The sequence below is a fragment of the Panicum virgatum genome, chromosome 2N (assembly GCF_016808335.1).
Source record: "Panicum virgatum strain AP13 chromosome 2N, P.virgatum_v5, whole genome shotgun sequence".
NCBI classification, from domain to species: Eukaryota; Viridiplantae; Streptophyta; class Magnoliopsida; order Poales; family Poaceae; genus Panicum; species Panicum virgatum.
In genome coordinates, this window is record NC_053146.1 from 67,532,639 (window position 1) to 67,553,643 (window position 21,005).

Sequence of the window (21,005 nt, forward strand, 5' to 3'; positions counted from 1 at the left end):
CGTCATCGGAAAGGTAGCCCCCGGCTGTCAGATAGCTGACCTGTGGGGTCCCACAGTGACCGCCTCTGCAGCCAGCCAGTCACACGTGCGTTGGTCCCACGGAATGGGGAGGGCGAGCACTGTCTCTGTCTCTGCGGAACGGGCCCGGCCAATTCTACTTGGCCACTCACTGCAGATGGGTCCCGCATCTATAACAGAGAGACGCAGTGGTGCCTAGGGTTTTACAAGCGAAGGGGTTCTCCGCGGCGGCGACGGCGAGCCATGGAGAACTCGAAGCTCTCGTCGGCGCTCTTCGCGGGCACCCACTTCAACCGCAAGCGCTTCGCCGCCGACTTTGCGCGGTTCCATCAGGGCCCGACTCCCTCACCCGCCGCCCCCTGCGCCCCGTCCCCGGAGAAGAAGCGGAAGCGCAAGAGCGGCAAGGCGAAGGCGAAGAAGAATCAGAAGAAGCGAGCGGAAGCGGCTATCGCCTCGTCGTCGGGTGAGGCTCGGTTCCGGTTGGTTCGCCTCGGGTGGTTGCCGCTTGGGTACTGATTGTGTTGCTAATTTCGTTCTGCCGCGTGTGCTGTACTTTGCAGATGCTGTGGAGGGGTTCAATGTGTTCAAGGGATTGACGGGTAGAAATGATGAGCTGCGTTCTGAGAAGGTGGAGACAGGGAGGGATGAGGATTCAGTGGCTGTGAGGCGGCGGAAGGAGATTGAGAGGGAAATCGAGGTAATTGAAGTATTGTAATGCACTGGTGTTGGTGTATTCTGCCATGCTTGTCCCATATATGTAAGCATGTGGCCAATTTTTGTTCGACTGAATGAAGAATTAATTGTTAAAAGATTGCCATATGCTAAAATTTGTTACGACCCCTTCATTATCCTACTTGAATTGACAGTAGTGCCAAAGAAGCTTGGAGCTTAGATGCATTATATTTGCAATTGCGATTTCCAAAGTTTCTTACCACTGAGTCATCTGGATGGCTGGAGTTTTATAGTCTGATTTTTTATTTTTCACTTTGCAGAGGGCTGCAGTTCTTAGGAAGAGGTTTGACATTCACATTGCTGGACAAAATGTTCCAGCACCACTTGAGAGCTTTGAAGAACTGATTTCAAGGTTAGTGTTTTCAACCACAGTATACTTCAGGTTATAGTGGAATTATTTAAGGTGGTTAGGTTGATTTCATTTTTGCACTAGGTATGGTTGTGATTCCTATCTGGTTGGGAACTTGTCAAAACTTGGGTTTCATGAACCTACACCGATACAAAGGCAGGCCATTCCTATTCTTCTTTCAGTGAGTGGGTTTGAACTCTGTTTGGATTTAGTCCTCTTGCCTTGTAAACCCTTACTTGTTTTAGCTGTTAAGGTGATTTAACATGCATTCCTTGCCTAGGGGAGGGAATGCTTTGCTTGTGCACCTACTGGTTCTGGCAAGACACTAGCTTTCTTGTTTCCACTTCTTATGAAAATTAAGGTATGTCTTTATAGTATTGCATTATGCTGTTGATTTTGGTTGATATGCCACTTGATGAGTATTGTTCTAATAGCCAGGGTCTAAAGGTGGTGTTAAAGCTGTGATTCTTTGCCCAACGAGGGAATTAGCCGCACAAACTGTGAGAGAATGCAAGAAGTTAGCTAAAGGAAGAAAGTACTATATTAAATTGATGACCAAAGATCTCTCCAAATCAGGGAATTTCAAAGATACGCACTGTGATATCCTTGTTTCCACCCCACTTCGTTTGGACCATGCTGTAAAGAAAAGAGACCTTGATTTAAGTAGGTCTGTGATCATAGCTTGGATGTTTTGTTCAATTATTGTTTTGTTTCCCACCACAATTGGTTTCCATAAGCAATTTGTTGATGGCCACTTCTCAGAAGTTGGGGTTTTGGTTTATGTTTGATCATGTCTTTTAACTTGCAGTTCCTTTTTCTAACTTTTTCCCCCCTAAACACTTAAAGCTAGCATAGTTGTGCAGCTCAAAGCATTTCATGCAAAAATGATAGCTTGTAGGCGACTACAGTGCTTCATGTGTTATTCAGAAAATTTACCAGTTATTTTTCTATTTTTAGAAATATTACAAAGCCTGTGTTTCCTGTATTCTTATATTTTAATCTACTCCCTCCGTCCCAAAAAACAAGCCACTTTGAGATTCAAAATTTGTCCTAAAAACTAGTCATCTTACCCTATTTAGAAAGTGCATGTGCATGCAAGAATCAGTTTGTGCCAAATATGTGTAATAAATAGGTGCAAACATGGTCATTTTACCTTCTTGTTAATTTGTCCTACAATCTCTAAGATGACTTATTTTTTGGGACGGAGGGAGTATTTAGGAATCAAAATTTTATAATATCAGTTAAGCTAATGTTATGCTGGTTTCCAACTCATCTGTGTTTTCTTATTATTTAAGGATGAACTGTTAATTTTTTCTTTCAGTATTGTAAAGCGTAGTCTAAAATCTAAATAACAGATTACTTTGTTTTGCAGCGTGGAATACCTTGTCTTGGATGAATCTGATAAACTTTTTGAGCTTGGATTTGTTGAAGTGATTGATTCAGTTGTTGAAGTCTGTTCCAATCCTTCAGTAATTCGGTCTCTGTTCAGTGCCACATTGCCTGATTCAATTGAGGCTCTTGCACGCACTATAATGCATGATGCCATTCGAATCATTGTTGGAAGAAAGTGAGTACCTTCCTCTAATGTTTGAACCTAAATCAGGCCTGTTTGATTTGTTATTTTCATCACTGTTTGTTCAACTTAACAGAAATTCAGCCTCCTCACTGATTAAGCAAAAGTTGATTTTTGCTGGAACTGAGAGGGGGAAATTGTTAGCTCTTCGCCAAAGCTTTCAAGAGGTATTGTATTAATATTCCTTATCTGGTTGTGTCTGTTGTCTCCAGATATCCTATATACTTGAGTTCCAAATGAGTTATTGAAATGTGGAATTGTATTTGCATAAATTTCACAAATAGGTTGCAGTTATTGGAAGTATAAAGTACTGATGCTGCACAGATTTTGTTGTTAATACTGAACTAACCCACCACAGCTCTATGTACCATTTATGCACTAACAACACACATATGAATAAAAAGCCAGGCTTGGACCTAGTCTGCTGCTTGTAGTAATCATTTGAATAAAATACAAAGTTCCCTTTATTACACATTTCCAAATTTGTTACTTATCGTTGATCAACCTTTTATTGAATTGTAGTCTCTCAATCCACCAGTATTGATCTTTGTTCAAAGCAAAGAGAGGGCAAAAGAGCTTTACAAAGAACTGGCATTTGAAGACGTTAGGGCTGATGTGATTCATGCAGACCTCAATGAGCAGCAGGTATTGCTTTGCATAATGTTGTTGCTAGTGCATAAATGTCAGTGCTCTTTTGTTTATAGCTGTAATGATGTTTTTCTACATCAAGGCTCACATGCTGTCAATTTATATATCCTTTACTGCAGCGTCAGGATGCTGTTGACAACTTGAGAGCTGGAAGGACCTGGATACTGATAGCAACAGAAGTCATTGCTCGGGGAATGGATTTCAAAGGTGTAAACTGCGTGATAAACTACGATTTTCCGGAGTCAGCTGCTGCCTATATTCACAGGATAGGTAAGGCTTTGGCTGATGTGCACACCACAATGTAGCTGTCTGAGCTCTGATGGACATTTGATTGGCTCCCTATGGATTCAAGATTATGAATTTATGATATTGAATTTTAAGATTAGCTTCCTTTCACATCTACCTCATCATCTTGCCTGTTAGGTTCCTTCTTAATTGAATTCTGATCTGTTAATAAGTTTAAGTGATCCTTTAATGTGGAGTAAATTCCCTCAGTGCCATCAAAATTTTGATGCCTTCCCTTAGTGCCATATATTTTGATGCCTTCCCTCTGCCATATACTATGGCACTAAGGGAAGGCATCAAAATTTTGATGGCACTGAGGGAATTTACTCTTTAATATGTCTGCATAGCATCTGGTGGAGGCACCTTGATACTGAAAAAACTTATATATGTATCTATTGTAGGACGATCTGGAAGAGCCGGCAGATCTGGGGAGGCCATCACATTCTTCACAGAGGAGGACAAGCCATTCTTGAGGAATATCGCGAATGTGCTGGTATCTTCAGGTTGTGAAGTTCCTTCCTGGATAATGGCGTTGCCGAAGCTCAAGCGAAAGAAACACAGGGTGGATAGGGACCCGATCTTGACCATACCAGATGAAGATTGAGAATAGCATTTTTGAGGCAATACATTGGCTCCAGTTGCCCAGAGTGGTATTGTAACCATAAGCACATTAGCACCTTGAGATGGCACGTTGGCTTCAGTTTTCCCTGTTTGAATGCCCCGTGTATCAATTCGTCTACTAACTGCAACCCCAGAGGAGCACATGCATATCTTTTGTTATTCGCAAGTTTTGTGATTGATTAATGAATCGTCAAGTAGACCTATTCTGTTTGCCAATTGGATCAATCATCTGTCAGCAAACATTTCATATTTGGTTGTCATCTCCCCGTCATTCAGATTCTTAACCCCATACCCAAGCAGTCATTCTACACATCGTCAGATTCAGATAGCAAAGACGTGCATGGTCAGCATGATTCCTCCGTGTTTTGAATTTTTGGAGGTCTGAATCTGATCCTAATCTGTGTCTGGGTTGCTGCAGTCTCAGCACCGGCCTCTAGCACGACGGCGACAGGTCGCCGGCACAGTGACCAAATGAGTGTGGCAGACGGGTTTATAAAAAAAATACCGGATCACGGTCCAGCATATTAGACTGTTTTGGCTGCTGCCAGCTGCTTTACCACTTGTATCAGCAACTGTGATTCAGAATCGAATGGGGTACAGAAAATAGATGCAAGAAAACTCAGAAGACAGTTTTCCTCTCGACTTTTGCCTGCACGGAAGACTTGAGGTAGTTTGCCTGCCAAAACTGGAGCATCTCAGAGTGGGATACTTCGGCCCCCCTGTCATTTGGTGTCAATCCATCCCTGAAGGAACTATACCTTGTATTCCCTGCTCAAGAGGATCATCATTCATCAAAGATGTGTGCCAAGTGAAGTTCTAAGTGATGCTACTACAAGCTTACATACTATGAAATTAGATTTCCAAGGAGACAAAGGTTAATCCATGTACATCTTTTATGGACTTCTATCGTTATCATTTCAAGGTTCACTGTTTTTTTAATTTTAAATGATTTAGAACAAAGAACTATGTTCAATGTACCCAAGAGTAACTTCATCAAAATTCAGTAGATATACATACCATCCTTGGTCTAGCTTTTGCCTACTTTGTTTCTTCCTTAATACTTGTTGTTTTATCTTATTGTATTACTCACTGTTTTGCATTTATATTTGCTTGGTGACATCTGATTAATAAAAAATAATTAATATGGTGAGTAGTGAGCTGGTTTAAGGGTGTAAGGGTGTTTATGTATGACCCACAGCCGCAGGTATGGAGAGAAAGGGAATAACTGAAATGAGCTTCACAACATTGGGGGTTTTTTATATTCAAAAAAGAACATTGGGTTTTTTTATATAATAGAGCAATGGTTGGTATGTGCGGTAAGTGGAATTGTCAACAGCCATGTGCGGAAGCCGGCCGGAAGGACAGTGGTATGCAAGTGGGTCGGTATGCCCGTATTGCAGAGTTTTCAAACAATCCCGTATTGACTACTGGTTGACCCATTCCGGGACTATAGGCTGCACATGGGCCTTCTGGCCTGGCGGCCATGGCTCAGAGCACCGGAGGAGAGCACCATGTCCGCATGCCGGCTCACGGCGGCGGGCAGGCGGCACTTAATTATTGTGTAGCAGCGGAATCATCAATAAATAATAGGAGTACATTTGGCTATAGGCGCTCACCTACGAGTGGTCGAGATCGGGATTCTCTTTTATCGAAAAAATAATAATAGGAGTACTTACGCGGAAATCTCATAGTACGTCGATTGACTTGAATTGGCAGCCGCCGGCTTGGCCCTGGCTTATATGAGTGGTCGCATCGAATGGTCGCGACTCCCAGACGACGGGGTGCGAGCTGCAAGCCTCTCCCGCGCGCACAAGCCATGGCTCAGAGCACCGGAGGGGAGCACCACGTCCCCATGCCGGCTCGCGGCGGCGGGCGGGCGGGCACCGGAGACACGCTGGAGAAGCCGCTGAACGGCTTCGTTCGCGCGGTTGCGCTGATCGAGCGGCTGGGCAACGCCCTCGGCACGCTCGCGTTCACCTGGGCGACCGTCGTCCTGCTGGGGGGCTACCCCACGGTGCTCCGCCAAGGCAGCGACTTTTGGTTCGCAACCACCATAGTCTTTCTAGAAGCCTCAAGGTAAGCAAATCATCATGCACTAGGATTTTTCGACGACAACGATATATACAAATTATAAACTACATGTAATCCTGTTGCCGATTGATAGTTCATAGTTATGTCGTTACACCAATGCAAGTTCCTTGAAAACAATATGATTTAGGTGCTTTTAATTTTTTATCTATTTACATATACAGCTTTCTTATTTAATGGCACAATATGTACTGCAGGATGTTCAGCCGCAATAACAAACTGGATTACCAATTGTTCTTTTACACAAGAGGTGCTTTTAAGCCTCTTGGATGGAACGGGCTCACTGTCGTCGTAATTTTTACCAGCGTTTTCGTGTTATCCCTCACCTTGGATCTTGCAATAGGGGATGGGGTGGTTATACTGGTGGCAGCGCTGGTTACACCAGGGGATGGGGATGTTCTACTGGTTACACGAGGGGATGGGGTGGTTCTACTGGTGGCAGCGCTGGTTACACTTGCACTACTCCGGTTTGTGTCCCCAGTACTTGCAAGGTTACTCATCAGAGGCAATCTGATACGCCGTGCCATATCGTTACTGAGCCCCTTCATTCCAATTTTATTTGTCGGCCTCATTCTACACCGTGTGAAAGGAATAATTGACACCAGTCAAATTGCCCAAATGGTAGCGCTCGTACTGCTGTTTCTAGTCGCGCTCCTTTTGACGATCAGTAGGCTGCGGTTTCCAAGTATCATCAAACTAGTTGATCGTGCTCTGGGCAGCAAACAAGATTTTTGGCATCGAATCATTCTGAACTCGTGCATGCTTACTACAGGAGTGCTGTTGGCGTTTGCGTTTGGCCCTTCTTCTTCTGTCATTATCTTCATAATTGAATTATTTGCTGTAGCGATAGTGTGCTTGGGCAATTTGCAGATTCCAGCAGCAATTGTGCGCGTGGTGCTCGCACTAATACGTCTTATACCACATGACTACTATGGTGATAATGTCAGGAAGATTGACAAAAGTGACCCTGGGAATGGGGGCAAGATAAACCTTGCACCATCCCTAAATATATTCTACGGGATGGTGCTTGGTCAAGGAACACTCTACAGTGCGGCCTGCATACTCGAGTTGTTTTCTTTCATTCCTCGAAGATCCCTTGCTCGTCGTGGTGGCTTTGGAGGGCGGTGGGGAGTAGAGTCTGTCAACCTTTACTACGCATATGCCTTTGAGCAATACATGCAAGGGGATGTGCTTGCTCCAAAGAACATCAACCTCAACGACTTTGCTGTCGATTCAATAAACTCAGAAACGCCTAAGGTGCAGCTTCATGGGATTCGAATGATGCACTGTCTTCTGCAGAAGCAGCCAACTAGGAGAAGGTTCATTCTGAAACTCAACAGATCTATGGAAACGATGGCCAGGTTAATCAACATGCTAGTCTGGACAAGCCCAGAGGATACAATTGTTAGACTGTTTGCTGCAAAAGTCACCGCTGAGCTTGCAACAAGCATCCGAGTTGTAACTATACCAGGGACAATTCAGGTTGTATCAGCGCTTCTGGGATGCGGCAACCAACAGAAAAGAGGAAGCCCACTATTGGGCAGCAAAGTTGGCCATGAGAAAATACATGATTCAGTTCTGAATGCCGATGATAACCAAGAGGATAGACTTGATGCAGTTCCAGACACTGGCAGCCTAATGGAAACACAAGACCGCTCAACCCAGCAAGTTGGGACTGCCGAACAAAATTCCAGGATATTCAGATGTTGTCAAGGGATCACCAAGTTATGGTCAATTCCTCAGGAGGAACCATTGACAGAGCAAGATCTTCTACCTGCACTAGCCATGTTAATTCTCGATGGCCTTGCTAGCTTTGATCAAGGAAATTGTATGGAAATCAGCAGGGCAAGCGGCCTCATCCCCAAGATCATATCATTCACAAGCTGCAGAACAAGTGGGACCACATATACAGATGCACAACGGAAGGTCCTAGTGAAGTCATCAGTGAAGTTGTTGCACAGGCTCACCAGTGTTGAAGGGGAAATTGGCATAACGTTGCGGCATAAGGTATCTAAATATCCCTTTCTACTGAGAAACCTTGTGGAGATCCTGAGAGACGGTACGAGCAGCCAAGAAGTAAGAACGTTGGCGGAAGGAATCATCAGAAACCTTGCCATTGATGAGAACACAAGGCAAGTGATTGGGCGCATCCAAGTGATTACTACCTTGTTGATGCAGGCATTTCTCAAACCAGACAGACCCTCCAGTACGGATGCTGATAAGTTGCTAAGGGAGGTGGCCGGGCAGGCACTGGCAATGTTGGCAATGGATAATGTAAACAACTGTCTGGCCATGTTAGGGGAAGCAGGGCATGAGTTCATTGAGGTACTCACAAGTATGATCCATATGGATAGGTACAGATGCGTGGCAGCAAGTTTGTTGCGGAATATTTGCCAGCACGCTCGACCTGAGCTTAAAGAGCCGGACCTGAAGGAACTATCTTACTGCTTGAGACAGGTGAGTTCTACTAAACAAAGCTAAGTTGTGCGATTTAGCATTAGACTGTATGTGCTCTCTTTGAACTCCTTTTCTTTACCTTTGTTAGCTATGATTTCTCTTCAACTGATACTTGATTTTATTTGCTCGTGAATTGTGTCTATCAGTCTGGCTGAGAAAAATATTAAACAAGTTTCTACATTTGGTGGTTATTAGGATTTAGGAAAGCATATAGAGTTAGCCTTTTGTTTTTCTTTAAAGCATAGAGTTAGCTCTCAATGATACCATAATGATGCTGACTCATATAAAAGTTTGTAATTGCAAAACTTAGCAAATGCATGTGAACATTTTACATTAGCAGCTACGTGGACAGGTATAGCTATAGTCTTTCAAATATGTTCAGTTGAAATTCTTAGCTAGGAGGAGATGTTTGAATGATCATGAGTTAATTACACAATAACAATAAGTTGCATTGATGTTCCCTTCTTTGCAGGCATTGGAAATAATACTGGTTGCAGATGATGAGGCAGAACTAGAGATTTTCATTGGCCTTACTTCACAGATATGCAAAGTCATTCCAGGAGACTTCGCCCGAGAACTAGAAGACGGCCATCTCAAGGACAGATTCGTGAAGCGGCTAGTAGACGCCCTGAACGCAAACTTGGAACCCAGCGCTCACTGCCCCGGGATCAGGAGGGTGATACTCGAGCAAGCCATAAACATGATCGAACATGACTCCCGCTACGCAAACTGCTTCATCGGCCGCCGCATGGCTGAAGCACTGTCCATGGTGGAAGAGACGGCCTCGGAGGCCGAGAACTACAGCCTCTTCCTGGGCGATGTAGGGCTGATGGAGGCCCGCGTGCCTTTGTCCTCCCTTGTGGCGACGGCCAAACAGCTGCTGGCCATCCGTCGAAGCTGACAACCCCATCATCATCATGGATACAGATTGTATTGTAGTTGTGTTGTGTGGTGTCCTTTTCTTTTACTTGAGTTGCTAGGTCTATTGGTCCAGAGTTGGAGTGGAGGTGAGTCCCGGATCCCATGTATTCTTGTGCACTGTGTGAAAGAGATTCTTATTGTTATTATAATGATTTTTGTGATTAATGGATTGTCCAAAACTTCCACTAGCTTGCTGTTTGCAAAGATTGGCTTTTTTTTTTCGAAAGACCCTGTTGCAAGGCTTGTAGACTTCAGATAGACAGTTGGACGCCTGATGAGCTAAATCAGGCTCTTGCTCGCGACCACGAATGCTCAACCCCACGCGCGTCTAGCCTCCTGCCCATCATGTCCGTCAGTTCATTGTGTTTCTGCTTCCCGCTTCATGATCCAAGCTTGGCGTGGTAGTGATTCGAGAAGGAACCGGCGGCGAGGTCAAAGAGCCAAAGAGCCAGCCGGATGCCCAGATCTGCAGCTCCGCCGGCCGGATCTGCAGCTCCGCCGGCCGGATCTGCTGCTCCGCCAGAGGGAGGGGGCGGAGCCGCAGCCCGCGGATGCGCGGAGACGAAGGGAGGATGGAGGGAGCTCAGGGAGGGATGGGAGCGCCGGAGCGGGCGAGCCCCAAGCGGCTGAGGCGCTAAGGTTGCCTGGAGGGGAGGGTGGAGGGAGGGAGGCGTCGGAGGTGGAGAGAGGCTGGGAGGGAGGCGTTAGAGGCGCGGGTGTCGGGGTCTCGGGGGAATGACTAAGGAGAGGAGGGGGGAGGAGGAGTGGAAGAGGCGGAGGGAGGCGGTGGTGCCTGATGGGCCGAGGTAGCGGACTGCCAACGGGCCGGCCTGTTAATCCGTGCCGGGCCGTGCCAGCCCACGGGCTGGGGTGATGGCCCAAGCCCGGGCACGATTAATGGGCCGGGCCAGCCCAGGCACGACGGGGAGCGGGCCGGGCCGGGTTTGGGCCGGGCCAAAAAACTGGGCTATCGGACGGGCTGTCGGGCTGCGGGCTGCATGAACAACTATAGCACTAGTATTGCTTTGTGTTCATCTTCCTCCAGGGGTTCAGCCCAAATCTGATGCCTTGATTTAATTCATCTGGATTATTAGTCCTGTGCCAACTTGTGTAATTGTGTTTATGCAGCTGCAATTGGCTTAGACATTGGTGGTTGCCTGGATGCAATGTTTACCATTTGGTACCCGAAAAATTCGTCTCTGAATTTGATGCTTCGATGTGTAAACTGACGCACTGTTTGCTCTAGTCTCCTGGCAAACTTGGAAGGAGAGGAATGCAAGAGTTTTCAGAGGCGTCAGGGACGGTCCAACAACTGCTCGCAGTCATCAAGAGAGAAGCTGGGTTGTGGATTGATGCAGGAGCAATAAAACTAGGCTGTTTAGTTAGTGAGTAATCGCTTATGTAATAATTCTTGATCCGGGCTACAACGTGTAATCTAGCTTAAGGCGGGCAAACGCACGAAGATGTAGCATGATATGTAAACTATATTCTTCTATCTTAATATAAAGATATGCATTTCTCCTGCGTATTAAAAAAAAAGAAATGCTTCAATCTCTATTTGCCTGCCAAAACTGGAGCATCTTCATAGTAATTTCATTCGCAAGTAATCCCCTATCTGTATGTTATCCTCCTCCCTTATCGCTAATTTCTGCGTAAATTAAGGCCCTGTTTAGTTCGCAAAAATTTTCCTACAGTATCTATCACATCGAATCTTCGAACACATGCATGGAGCATTAAATGCAGTTGAAAAAATAACTAATTATACAGTTTAATTGTAATGACGAGACGAATCTTTTAAGTCTAATTAGTCCATGATTGGACATTAATTGCCAAATAACAACGAAAGTGCTACAGTTCCGAAATCCGAAAAATTTCACGAACTGAACGAGGCCTAAGTGCTAAGGACCTGGAGAGGATGACGCTCCTGCTTTAATATACTGGCAGTGTTTGGTTCGGTCTAGAAATCCTAGAATACGTTTTTCGATAAAAGAATCTTACCCACATGAAGTAGTAAATAAAGTCTATTTGCAAAATCTTTTCAGGGATGGATATAACTTTTCGCGATGAATCTAATAACGGTAATTAATCGATGATTGGATACAATGATGTTACGATAACCATCCTCTAATCACGTGGTCAAAGATCTCATTAGATTCTTCAGGGTTCCTAGCGCAAGGGTTCTGAAGTTGATTTTGTAAACTGTCTTTGTTTGACATCCTTAATGGACGGTCAAAGTCTATCCTATGATCTTCTAGCGAGTATCCAAACAAGACCACTACCTTCGTCCTAGCATATATTTATTTTTTTATTTTCTCCAAGTTAGATATTTAAACTTTGATTTGACTATACTCCCTCCATCTAGTTATATGGGCATTGTAGATTTTTGCCTATAAAATAAAAATGAAAAAAAGACGTATGTATCCCTCGTTAGTCACTTAGTCCCCTGTTTGCTTGATTAATTGCAAGACTATTGGCCATCTATTGGTTGCCGCACCAAAACCCAGGTGGTCTCCATTTCTTTTATTACTTCTCGCTAGGGGTAGTAATGAGTCATGTTCCAATATTTTCTTCACAATCTAACTTGGCTTTTAATATTTTTAGATTAAAATTATATAAAATTAAAGCTCGACCATTAGATTATCTTGGCAAAAAATTAAGACCCTTTACCACCCCTGCTTCATGCGCCCACCGGAATTAAGTACTGCATTGGAGCAGCAGAACGACAGAGAGGGAGATTGGGGGATAAGGGATAAAGCTAACCGGAGCTTTTATAAGAATTTAGAATATCTTATATTTGGGTACAAATTTTTTCAAACCATGTAATGCCTTATATTTCAGTACGGAGGGAGTATACGATAAACAATGAAAAAATGGACAGCATAAAAGTGATGTTTGTTTGTTCGTAATGAAATCAACTATTATACTCCCTCTATTCACTTTTGATAGCTATATTTCAAAAACTTAAATGTTCAAAAATGATAGCTATATTTACTATTAGCATGGGTATTGGCAATAAATAGCACTAGTTACAAGGAGTTCCTAGTTAAAACATTGGAGGACCGACAAAAAAGTCTATGACATTTATTAGATTGATAAGCACACTTGTGGTGCCCTTGGTCATTGTGTCATATGGAAATATATCTATCAAAACTGAATGGAGGGAGTAACACGTAGCTTTTCTATTTAAATTAATTATTTATGAAGTTATTATTGATGATAGATGAAAACATTTAACTTTGATTAAGTCTAAAACTTGTTCTATTTTGGATCAGGTAGTAGTAATTTTGCAAATAATCATCTAGCTATATTTTATCCTCCTTCCTGGTCAATAATTTCTTCTTAAATTAAGCACCAAGGATCTGGAGCTGCACGCGGAAAGCTTGATTTCTTCGCTATGCAAGGATGACGCTCTTAGCTGCAGTGGCGTAGCCAGGATCGAATTCTAATTGTGGCGAGCGGAATAGAGGACGGAGCTTGCACCTGGGAGCGGAGCAGGTCTGGCGGCCGCCATGGCTCCCCAGACTGCTGGCCGAGCGCTTATTTTCCACAGCGTGAAGTGCACCAGAGAATTCTGATATGCCACGTGTTGACGGAGCATTAGTACAGCCGATCTGATCTTCACCGAGTGGAAGCGCCGTGCAATTTTTTTATTTTATTTTTGAAACGCATGCGCACAGTAACCTGATGGTCTAGTTGGCCTCCTTTTTCTTCGGCGATAAGAAACTGAAATTATTACTTATTCCTTCGGTGCTGCTTTGTTTATTTAATCTTTGCTGCTTGGTTAATCAACACTTGTGATCAAGTTAGTTAATACTAGGAAAAGTCCGTTTTACACCCTTGAACTATCGCAAAAATTTAATTTTCAACCTTAAATTATAAAACCGGATAAGATAGACCATCAAAGTAGCGAAACCGGTCAAATTTGGCCCTTTAGTTGATTTTTTAAGGTGATTTTCCATTTTATGAAATTTAAAATATTTAAATTTAAACTAAAAATGCATAAGTAATTTTTTAAATCAAAAATACATAATGGGTATCAAAATTTTTCTAAAACTGTAACCTATTTATTGGCACTGTACTTGTCATTTATTCGAATCCATTTTTTTATGTTCATAATATTCGGTTGCTTGTAATTATGACTATTATTTTTAATAAATAAGATTCAAATAGAGCAATAGTAAATAGATTACATTTATTGAAAAATTTTGGTGCTAGTTTCATATTTTTTATTTTAAAATAAATTAGTTTTGATTTTATAGATCTCATTAGAATTTTTCAATTTTTCTTAAAAATGCAAAACTACCTTTGAAATCACCATAAGGGCAAAATTTGCCTGGTTTCGACAGTTGAATGGCCTAACTTATCTGGTTTTGTAGTTTAAGGTTGAAAAATCAGGCTTTTGCGATAATTCAAGAGTGTAAACCGGACTTTTTTCTTAAATATTTGTTCTTGCTAATATTGGATATTCGCATGCTTGGTTAAGTGAAATTTTGGCGATAGCCTTGCTTCCGCTTTATATTGATATTTTCAAATCGTTATTACAATGAGTCTATTACTAGTTGACTCGTGTCATTTTGACGGTATATTTTAAGATAACAATCAGAATATACATTTTACTCTCGGATTGGAAAAAAAAATCTCTAAGGTCTCGTCCACCTTTCTCTGGTTGGCCGTTTAGATCCTTACCCGATAACTTGTGGCGTTGGCTGAATCCACTTAATTATTGTGTAGCAACGGAATCATCAATAAATAATAGGAGTCAATTTGGCTATAGGCGCTGACCTACGAGGTCTAAGAAGGGGTTGAATTGGGATTTTTTAAAATTTCTAGATAGTCCTTAACCTAAACTAATATTGCCCAATCTACAAATTTGAAACCTACTGACTAGAGCACACTAGCAAAGGGTCCTTAGGTAGGAGAACATACTAACATGATCATCTTTCCTAGGAAGAGCCACACTAGCAAGAACAAATTCTAGTCAAGAGATCAAACTATCATGCCATTGTCCTAGTCAAACAAATAAGCAAACAAAAGCAAGATCACAATAAAAGAAATTTAATGCTTGAATGTAAATGCGAAGGACACGAGACAACCGGAACTGTAAATGCAAACAAAATGCTCTCAGGAACAAAGTACATCTAATGCACCGGTGCTTTGATTGTGACCATCGGTTCAATCGGTGCTATAGAGATTGTTGACTTGATTTCCCCTTGTATCCAGAGAAGTTAGACCGACAGAGGCGTCGGAACTTCCGCCAAGCGTCGGATGCACCGATGCTAAGGCATCGGTTAAACCGGTGCTGCAGTTTTTCTTAATTTTCAGCTGAATTGACTTGGAGTTGAAAGTAACTTCGATTGTTTCTTCTTCCAAGTGTTGTGTCGACTTCTTTTGACTATCTTGGGCTGTTTTTGAGCGAGTGTGCAAAATTTCTAAGGCCAACTCAATTTTGGTCAAGCTACTAACTCACGAACCCCTCTTAATAGTACGGTCAAGAACTAGAAACTATAAAACCTAGCTAAATCAAGTGTCCTTCATCTTCTTGTGACACATGAGACTAGAAATGTTCTTAATCTTTGAAATTGAGTCCTTGGCACGTATGATTGTTTTGAATTGAGGGGTCTCATTTCATATTTCATATGAGACTAATCTAATCATTGATTTTTTCTTCAAAATACATGTTAGTCGCATACGGTTGTCATTAATCACCGAAACTTACCATTAGCATCTATCGGTCTAGATGCGCTTCACCTACGAGTGGTCGAGATCGGGATTCTCTTTTATTGAAAAAAATAATAATAGGAGCACATACGCGGAAATCTCATAGTACGTCGATTGACTTGAATTGGCAGCGGCCGGCTTGGCCCTGGCTTATATGAGTGGTCGCATCGAATGGTCGCGACTCCCAGACGACGGGGTGCGAGCTGCAAGCCTCTCCCGCGCGCACAAGCCAGGGCTCAGAGCACCGGAGGGGAGCACCACGTCCCCATGCCGGCTCACGGCGGCGGGCGGGCGGGCACCGGAGACACGCTGGAGAGGCAGCTGAACGGCTTCGTTCGCGCGGTTGCGTTGATGGAGCGGCTGGGCAACGCCCTCGGCACGCTCGCGTTCACCTGGGCGACCGTCGTCCTGCTGGGGGGCTACCCCACGGTGCTCCGCCAAGGCAGCGACTTTTGGTTCGCAACCACCATAGTCTTTCTAGAAGCCTCAAGGTAAGCAAATCATCATGCACTAGGATTTTTCGACGACAACGATATATACAAATTATAAACTACATGTAATCCTGTTGCCGATTGATAGTTCATAGTTATGTCGTTACACCAATGCAAGTTCCATGAAAACAATATGATTTAGGTGCTTTTAATTTTTTTATCTATTTACATACATATATAGCTTTCTTATTTAATGGCACAATATGTACTGCAGGATGTTCAGCCGCAATAACAAATTGGATTACCAATTGTTCTTTTACACAAGAGGCGCTTTTAAGCCTCTTGGATGGAATGGGCTGACTGTAGCTGTAATTTTCACCAGCGTTTTCGTATTATCCCTCACCTTGCATCTGCCAAGAGTGCCTTGGTTACACTTGGTTCTACAGGTGGCAGCGCTAGTTACACTTGCACTACTCCGGTTTGTGTCCCCAGTACTTGCAAGGTTACTCATCAGAGCCAATCTGTTACGCCGTGCCATATCGTTATTGAGCCCCTTCATTCCAATTTTATTTCTCGGCCTCATTCTACACCGTGTAATCACTAATCAAGGAATTGGCACTTCTCCTCAGAAAAAGAACAAAGGAATTGGCACCAGTCAAATGGCCGAATTGGTAGCGTTCGTGCTACTGTTTCTGGTTCTGCTCCTTTTGACGATCAGTAGGCTGCGGTTTTCAAGTATCATCAAACTAGTTGATCGTGCTCTAGGCAGCAAGCAAGAGTTTTGGCATCGAATCATTCTGAACTCGTGCATGCTTACTACAGGAGTGATATTGGCGTTTGCGTCGTTTGGCCCTTCTTCTTTTGCCATTACTTTCGTAATTCAATTATTATTTGCTGTAGCGACAGTGTGCTTGGGCAATTTGCAGATTCCAGCAGCAATTGTGCGCGTGGTGCTCGCACTAATACGTCTTATACCACATGACTACTATGGTGATAATGTCAGGAAGATTGACAAAAGTGACCCTGGGAATGGGGGCAAGATAAACCTTGCACCATCCCTAAATATATTCTACGGGATGGTGCTTGGTCAAGGAACACTCTACAGTGCGGCCTGCATACTCGAGTTGTTTTCTTTCATCCCTCGAAGATCCCTTGCTCGTCGTGGTGGCTTTGGAGGGCGGTGGGGAGTAGAGTCTGTCAACCTTTACTACGCATATGCCTTTGAGAAATACATGCAAGGGGATGTGCTTGCTCCAAAGAACATCAACCTCAACGACTTTGCTGTCGATTCAATAAACTCAGAAACGCCTAAGGTGCAGTTTCATGGGATTCGAATGATGCACTGTCTGTTGGAGTAATGGGCTTGGCCCATTCATTCTAAAACATTAAAAGAATTTAAAGCCCACTATTAATGCTAGGGAATCAATGTTTAATTTCGTACCGGGAATTGAGGAGGATCTCAACCGACTTAAAAGGTGGACTTCGTGTACACCACTTGTGAAGCCGGTAAGAGGAGGACGGTGAACCACACGCGCGCGCGCTCGCTCGCCTCGCCGAGCCGGGCCGGGCCGGGCCGTGGCCGTGGCCGAGGCCGAGACGAGGCGCGGCGCGGCGCGGCGCGGCCGGGCGGGCGGTGCGGTGCGCGTGCGCGTGCGCGTGCGCGGCCGGACGTGACGTGCAGGTGCACCGCGGCCGGCCGGCCGGGCGGGCGGTGCGGTGCGGCGCGGCGTGGCGCGGTGCGATGTGATGGCTATTTTGCCGTTGACAGCAATTAATCGTGCGATTAAACGTGCAATTAAATCTGTAATTAATGGCCATAACCGCATCACCTAAATGACTCTGATGGTGTCCAGGTTCAACGATCCTGAGCACCTGAGTCACTATATAAGGAGTGCCATTCCCCTCATCCATTCTGCACCAGAGCACTGAGGCAACTCGGCTCCTCTCTTCTCCCTCTCCAGTTGCAACAACTGAGTTCCCCAACGCTAATTTCTGCGCGCACAGAATTAGCGTGAGCAGGCCTCCGAAACCTTGCTCGCCTTGAGATCCTGCACGGGATAGGCGGGCAATCAGGTTTTTGGGTAACGCTTTAGCGTGACTGCTCAAAAATACTAAGGCTTTGCCCGATTGTACGACTACTTCCTGGTGGACGAGCCGAACGACTACGTCGACTACATTCTGGTGGCCGAACGACTACGTCGACTACATCTTGGTGACCGTTCGCGGGACTGCACTGCGAACTTCTTCCTGCACCGATTTAGTTCGACTACTTCGACTGAGGCCAACCGAGTAGATGTCTACTCCAGTTGGTAACAGCGCAGCCAATGCCTCCGGCAACGGCCCCGCTTCAGGGTACTCCCTGAAACTTTGGTTATTTATATTGTTTATGCTTATATGTGTGATAAGTATAAACATGTTCACATGTTTTATTTTACTCCTTAAAGTCATAGAAATATTGTTAGTTTATACATTTAATTTTGGAATTAAAATATACCGAAAATTGCCTAGATATCTAACACTGTCTTCTGCAGAAGCAGCCAACTAGGAGAAGGTTCATTCTGAAACTCAACAGATCTATGGAAACGATGGCCAGGTTAATCAACATGCTAGTCTGGACAATCCCAGAGGATACAATTGTTAGACTGTTTGCTGCAAAAGTCACCGCTGAGCTTGCAACAAGTATCCGAGTTGTAACTATACCAGGGACAATTCAGGTTGTATCAGCGCTTCTGGGATGCGGAAACCAACAGAAAAGAGGAAACCCACTATTGGACAGCAAAGTTGGCCATGAGAAAATACATGATTCAGTTCCGGATGCCGACAATAACCAAGAGGAAAGACTTGATGCAGTTCCAGACATTGGCAGCCAGATGGAAACACAAGACCGCTCAACCCAAGGGACTACCGAACAAAAGTCCAGGATATTCAGATGTTGTCAAGTGATCTCCAAGTTATGGTCAATTCCTCAGGAGGAACCATTGACAGAGCAAGATCTTCTACCTGCACTAGCCATGTTAATTCTCGATGGCCTTGCTAGCTTTGATGAAGAAAATTGTACGGAAATCAGCAGGGCAAGCAGCCTCATCCCCAAGATCATAGCATTCACAAGCTGCAGAACAAGTGGGACCACATATACGGACGCACAACGGAAGGTCCTAGTGAAGTCATCAGTGAAGTTGTTGCACAGGCTCACCAGTGTTGAAGGGGAAATTGGCATAACGTTGCGGTACAAGGTATCTAAATATCCCTTTCTACTGAGAAACCTTGCGGAGATCCTGGGAGACGGTACGAGCAGCCAAGAAGTAAGAACGTTGGCGGAAGGAATCATCAGAAACCTTGCCATTGATGAGAACACAAGGCAAGTGATTGGGCGCATCCAAGTGATTATTACCTTGTTGATGCAGGCATTTCTCAAACCAGACAGACCCTCCAGTATGGATGCTGATAAGTTGCTAAGGGAGGTGGCCGGGCAGGCACTGGCAATGTTGGCAATGGACAATGTCAACAATTGTCTAGCCATGTTAGGGGAAGCAGGGCATGAGTTCATTGAGGTACTCACAAGTATGATCCATATGGATAGGTACAGATGCGTGGCAGCAAGTCTGTTGCGGAATATTTGCCAGCACGCTCGACCTGAGCTTAAAGAGCCGGACCTGAAGGAACTATCTTATTGCTTGAGACAGGTGAGGTCTACTAATCAAAGCTAAGTGGTACCATTAGCCTGCCTGTATGTGCTCCATTTGAACTCTTTTTCTTTACCTTTGTTAGCTGTGATGTTTCTCCAACTGATACTTGATTTTACTTGGGTGGCCTATAGTGCTGCTTGTGAATTATGTCTATCAGTCTGGCTAAGAAAATATTAGACAAGTTTCCGCATTCGGTGGTTATTCGGATTTAGGAAAGCATAGTTAGCCTTTTGTTTTTCTTTGAGGCATACAGTTAGCTCTCAATGATACCATAATGATGCTGACTCATATCAAAGTTTATAGTAGCAAAACTGAGGAAATGCATGTGAACATTTTACATTATTGGAAGCAAAGTGGACAGGTACGGTATAGCTATAGTCATTCAAATATGTTCGGTTGAAATTCTTAGCTAGGGGAGATGTTTGAATAATGATCATGAGTTAAATGCAATAAGTTGCATTATAATGGTGACTTAGTGTTTCATCGCAGGCGTTGGAAATAATATTGGTTGCAGACGAGGAGGCAGAACTAGAGATTTTCATTGGCCTTAGTTCACAGATATGCAAAGTCATTCCAGGAGACTTCGCCCGAGAACTTGAAGACGGCCATCTCAAGGACAGATTCGTGAAGCGGCTCGTAGACGCCCTGAACGCAAACATGGAACCCAGCGCTCACTGCCCCGGGATCAGGAGGGTGATACTCGAGCAAGCCATAAACATGATGGAACATGACTCTCGCTACGCGAGGTGCTTCATCGACCGCCGCATGGAGGAAGCACTGGCCATGGTGGAAGAGACGGCCTCGGAGGCCGAGAACTACAGCCTCTTCCTAGGTGATGTAGGGCTGATGGAGGCCCGCGTGCCTTTGTCCTCCCTCGTGACGACCGCCGAACAGCTGCTGGCCGTCCGTCGAAGCTAACAAGTACCCTATCTTGGATACAGATTGTAGCTGTGTTGTGTTGTGGTTAGAGGTGGTAATGGGTCATGATTTTTTCACAATTCAACTTGATGCTTAATATTTTTAGTTTAAAATTAATAAAATTAAAGTCTGATCTTTTAAGGTCCGGCCTGTAGATTATCTAGTCTAAAAATTAAGACCCTTTACCACTCCAATTGTAGTCTAGAGTTGTTGGAGTGAAAGTGAGTACTGGATCGGCGGATCCCATGTATTCTTGTGCACTCCGAAGAGATTCTCTTATCGCTATTATAATTATTTGTGTGATTAATGGATTGTCCAAAACTTCCACTACCTTGCTGTCCCCCCCCCCCCCTGTTGCAAAGCTTGTTGACTTCAGATAGACAGTTGGACGGCTCATGAGCTAAATCGCTCCATAATCCAAGTTTGGCGTGGTAGTGATTCGAGAAGGAACCGGCGGCGAGGTCAAACAGGCCTGATCATGTATTTGATGTTTGGATCTGAATTTTCGGCCTCAGATTTGAGTGATGATACCCCTTCTTTGAAATTGACGACTTGATCTA

At 44.1% G+C, this 21,005-nt stretch overlaps 3 protein-coding genes across 3 annotated transcripts; all 3 read left to right on the forward strand.

The window, feature by feature from the left end:
- Positions 1-188: 188 nt before the first annotated feature.
- LOC120662031 (DEAD-box ATP-dependent RNA helicase 57-like) lies at positions 189-4,442 on the forward strand. Its single transcript, XM_039941090.1, has 11 exons — positions 189-481; positions 579-715; positions 1,011-1,102; positions 1,184-1,280; positions 1,380-1,460; positions 1,534-1,766; positions 2,472-2,666; positions 2,749-2,839; positions 3,195-3,317; positions 3,440-3,590; positions 4,007-4,442. The coding sequence occupies exons 1-11, from the start codon at positions 262-264 to the stop codon at positions 4,207-4,209; spliced, it is 1,623 nt and encodes a 540-aa protein (XP_039797024.1). The 5' UTR covers positions 189-261; the 3' UTR covers positions 4,210-4,442.
- Positions 4,443-5,954: 1,512 nt separating this feature from the next.
- Positions 5,955-9,880, forward strand: LOC120662033. The gene is made up of 3 exons (XM_039941093.1): positions 5,955-6,302; positions 6,512-8,771; positions 9,244-9,880. The coding sequence occupies exons 1-3, from the start codon at positions 5,983-5,985 to the stop codon at positions 9,670-9,672; spliced, it is 3,009 nt and encodes a 1,002-aa protein (XP_039797027.1). The 5' UTR covers positions 5,955-5,982; the 3' UTR covers positions 9,673-9,880.
- Positions 9,881-15,623: 5,743 nt separating this feature from the next.
- LOC120662953 lies at positions 15,624-20,757 on the forward strand. Its single transcript, XM_039941996.1, has 5 exons — positions 15,624-15,901; positions 16,116-16,203; positions 16,288-17,185; positions 18,362-19,524; positions 20,017-20,757. The coding sequence occupies exons 1-5, from the start codon at positions 15,678-15,680 to the stop codon at positions 20,443-20,445; spliced, it is 2,802 nt and encodes a 933-aa protein (XP_039797930.1). The 5' UTR covers positions 15,624-15,677; the 3' UTR covers positions 20,446-20,757.
- Positions 20,758-21,005: the final 248 nt, after the last annotated feature.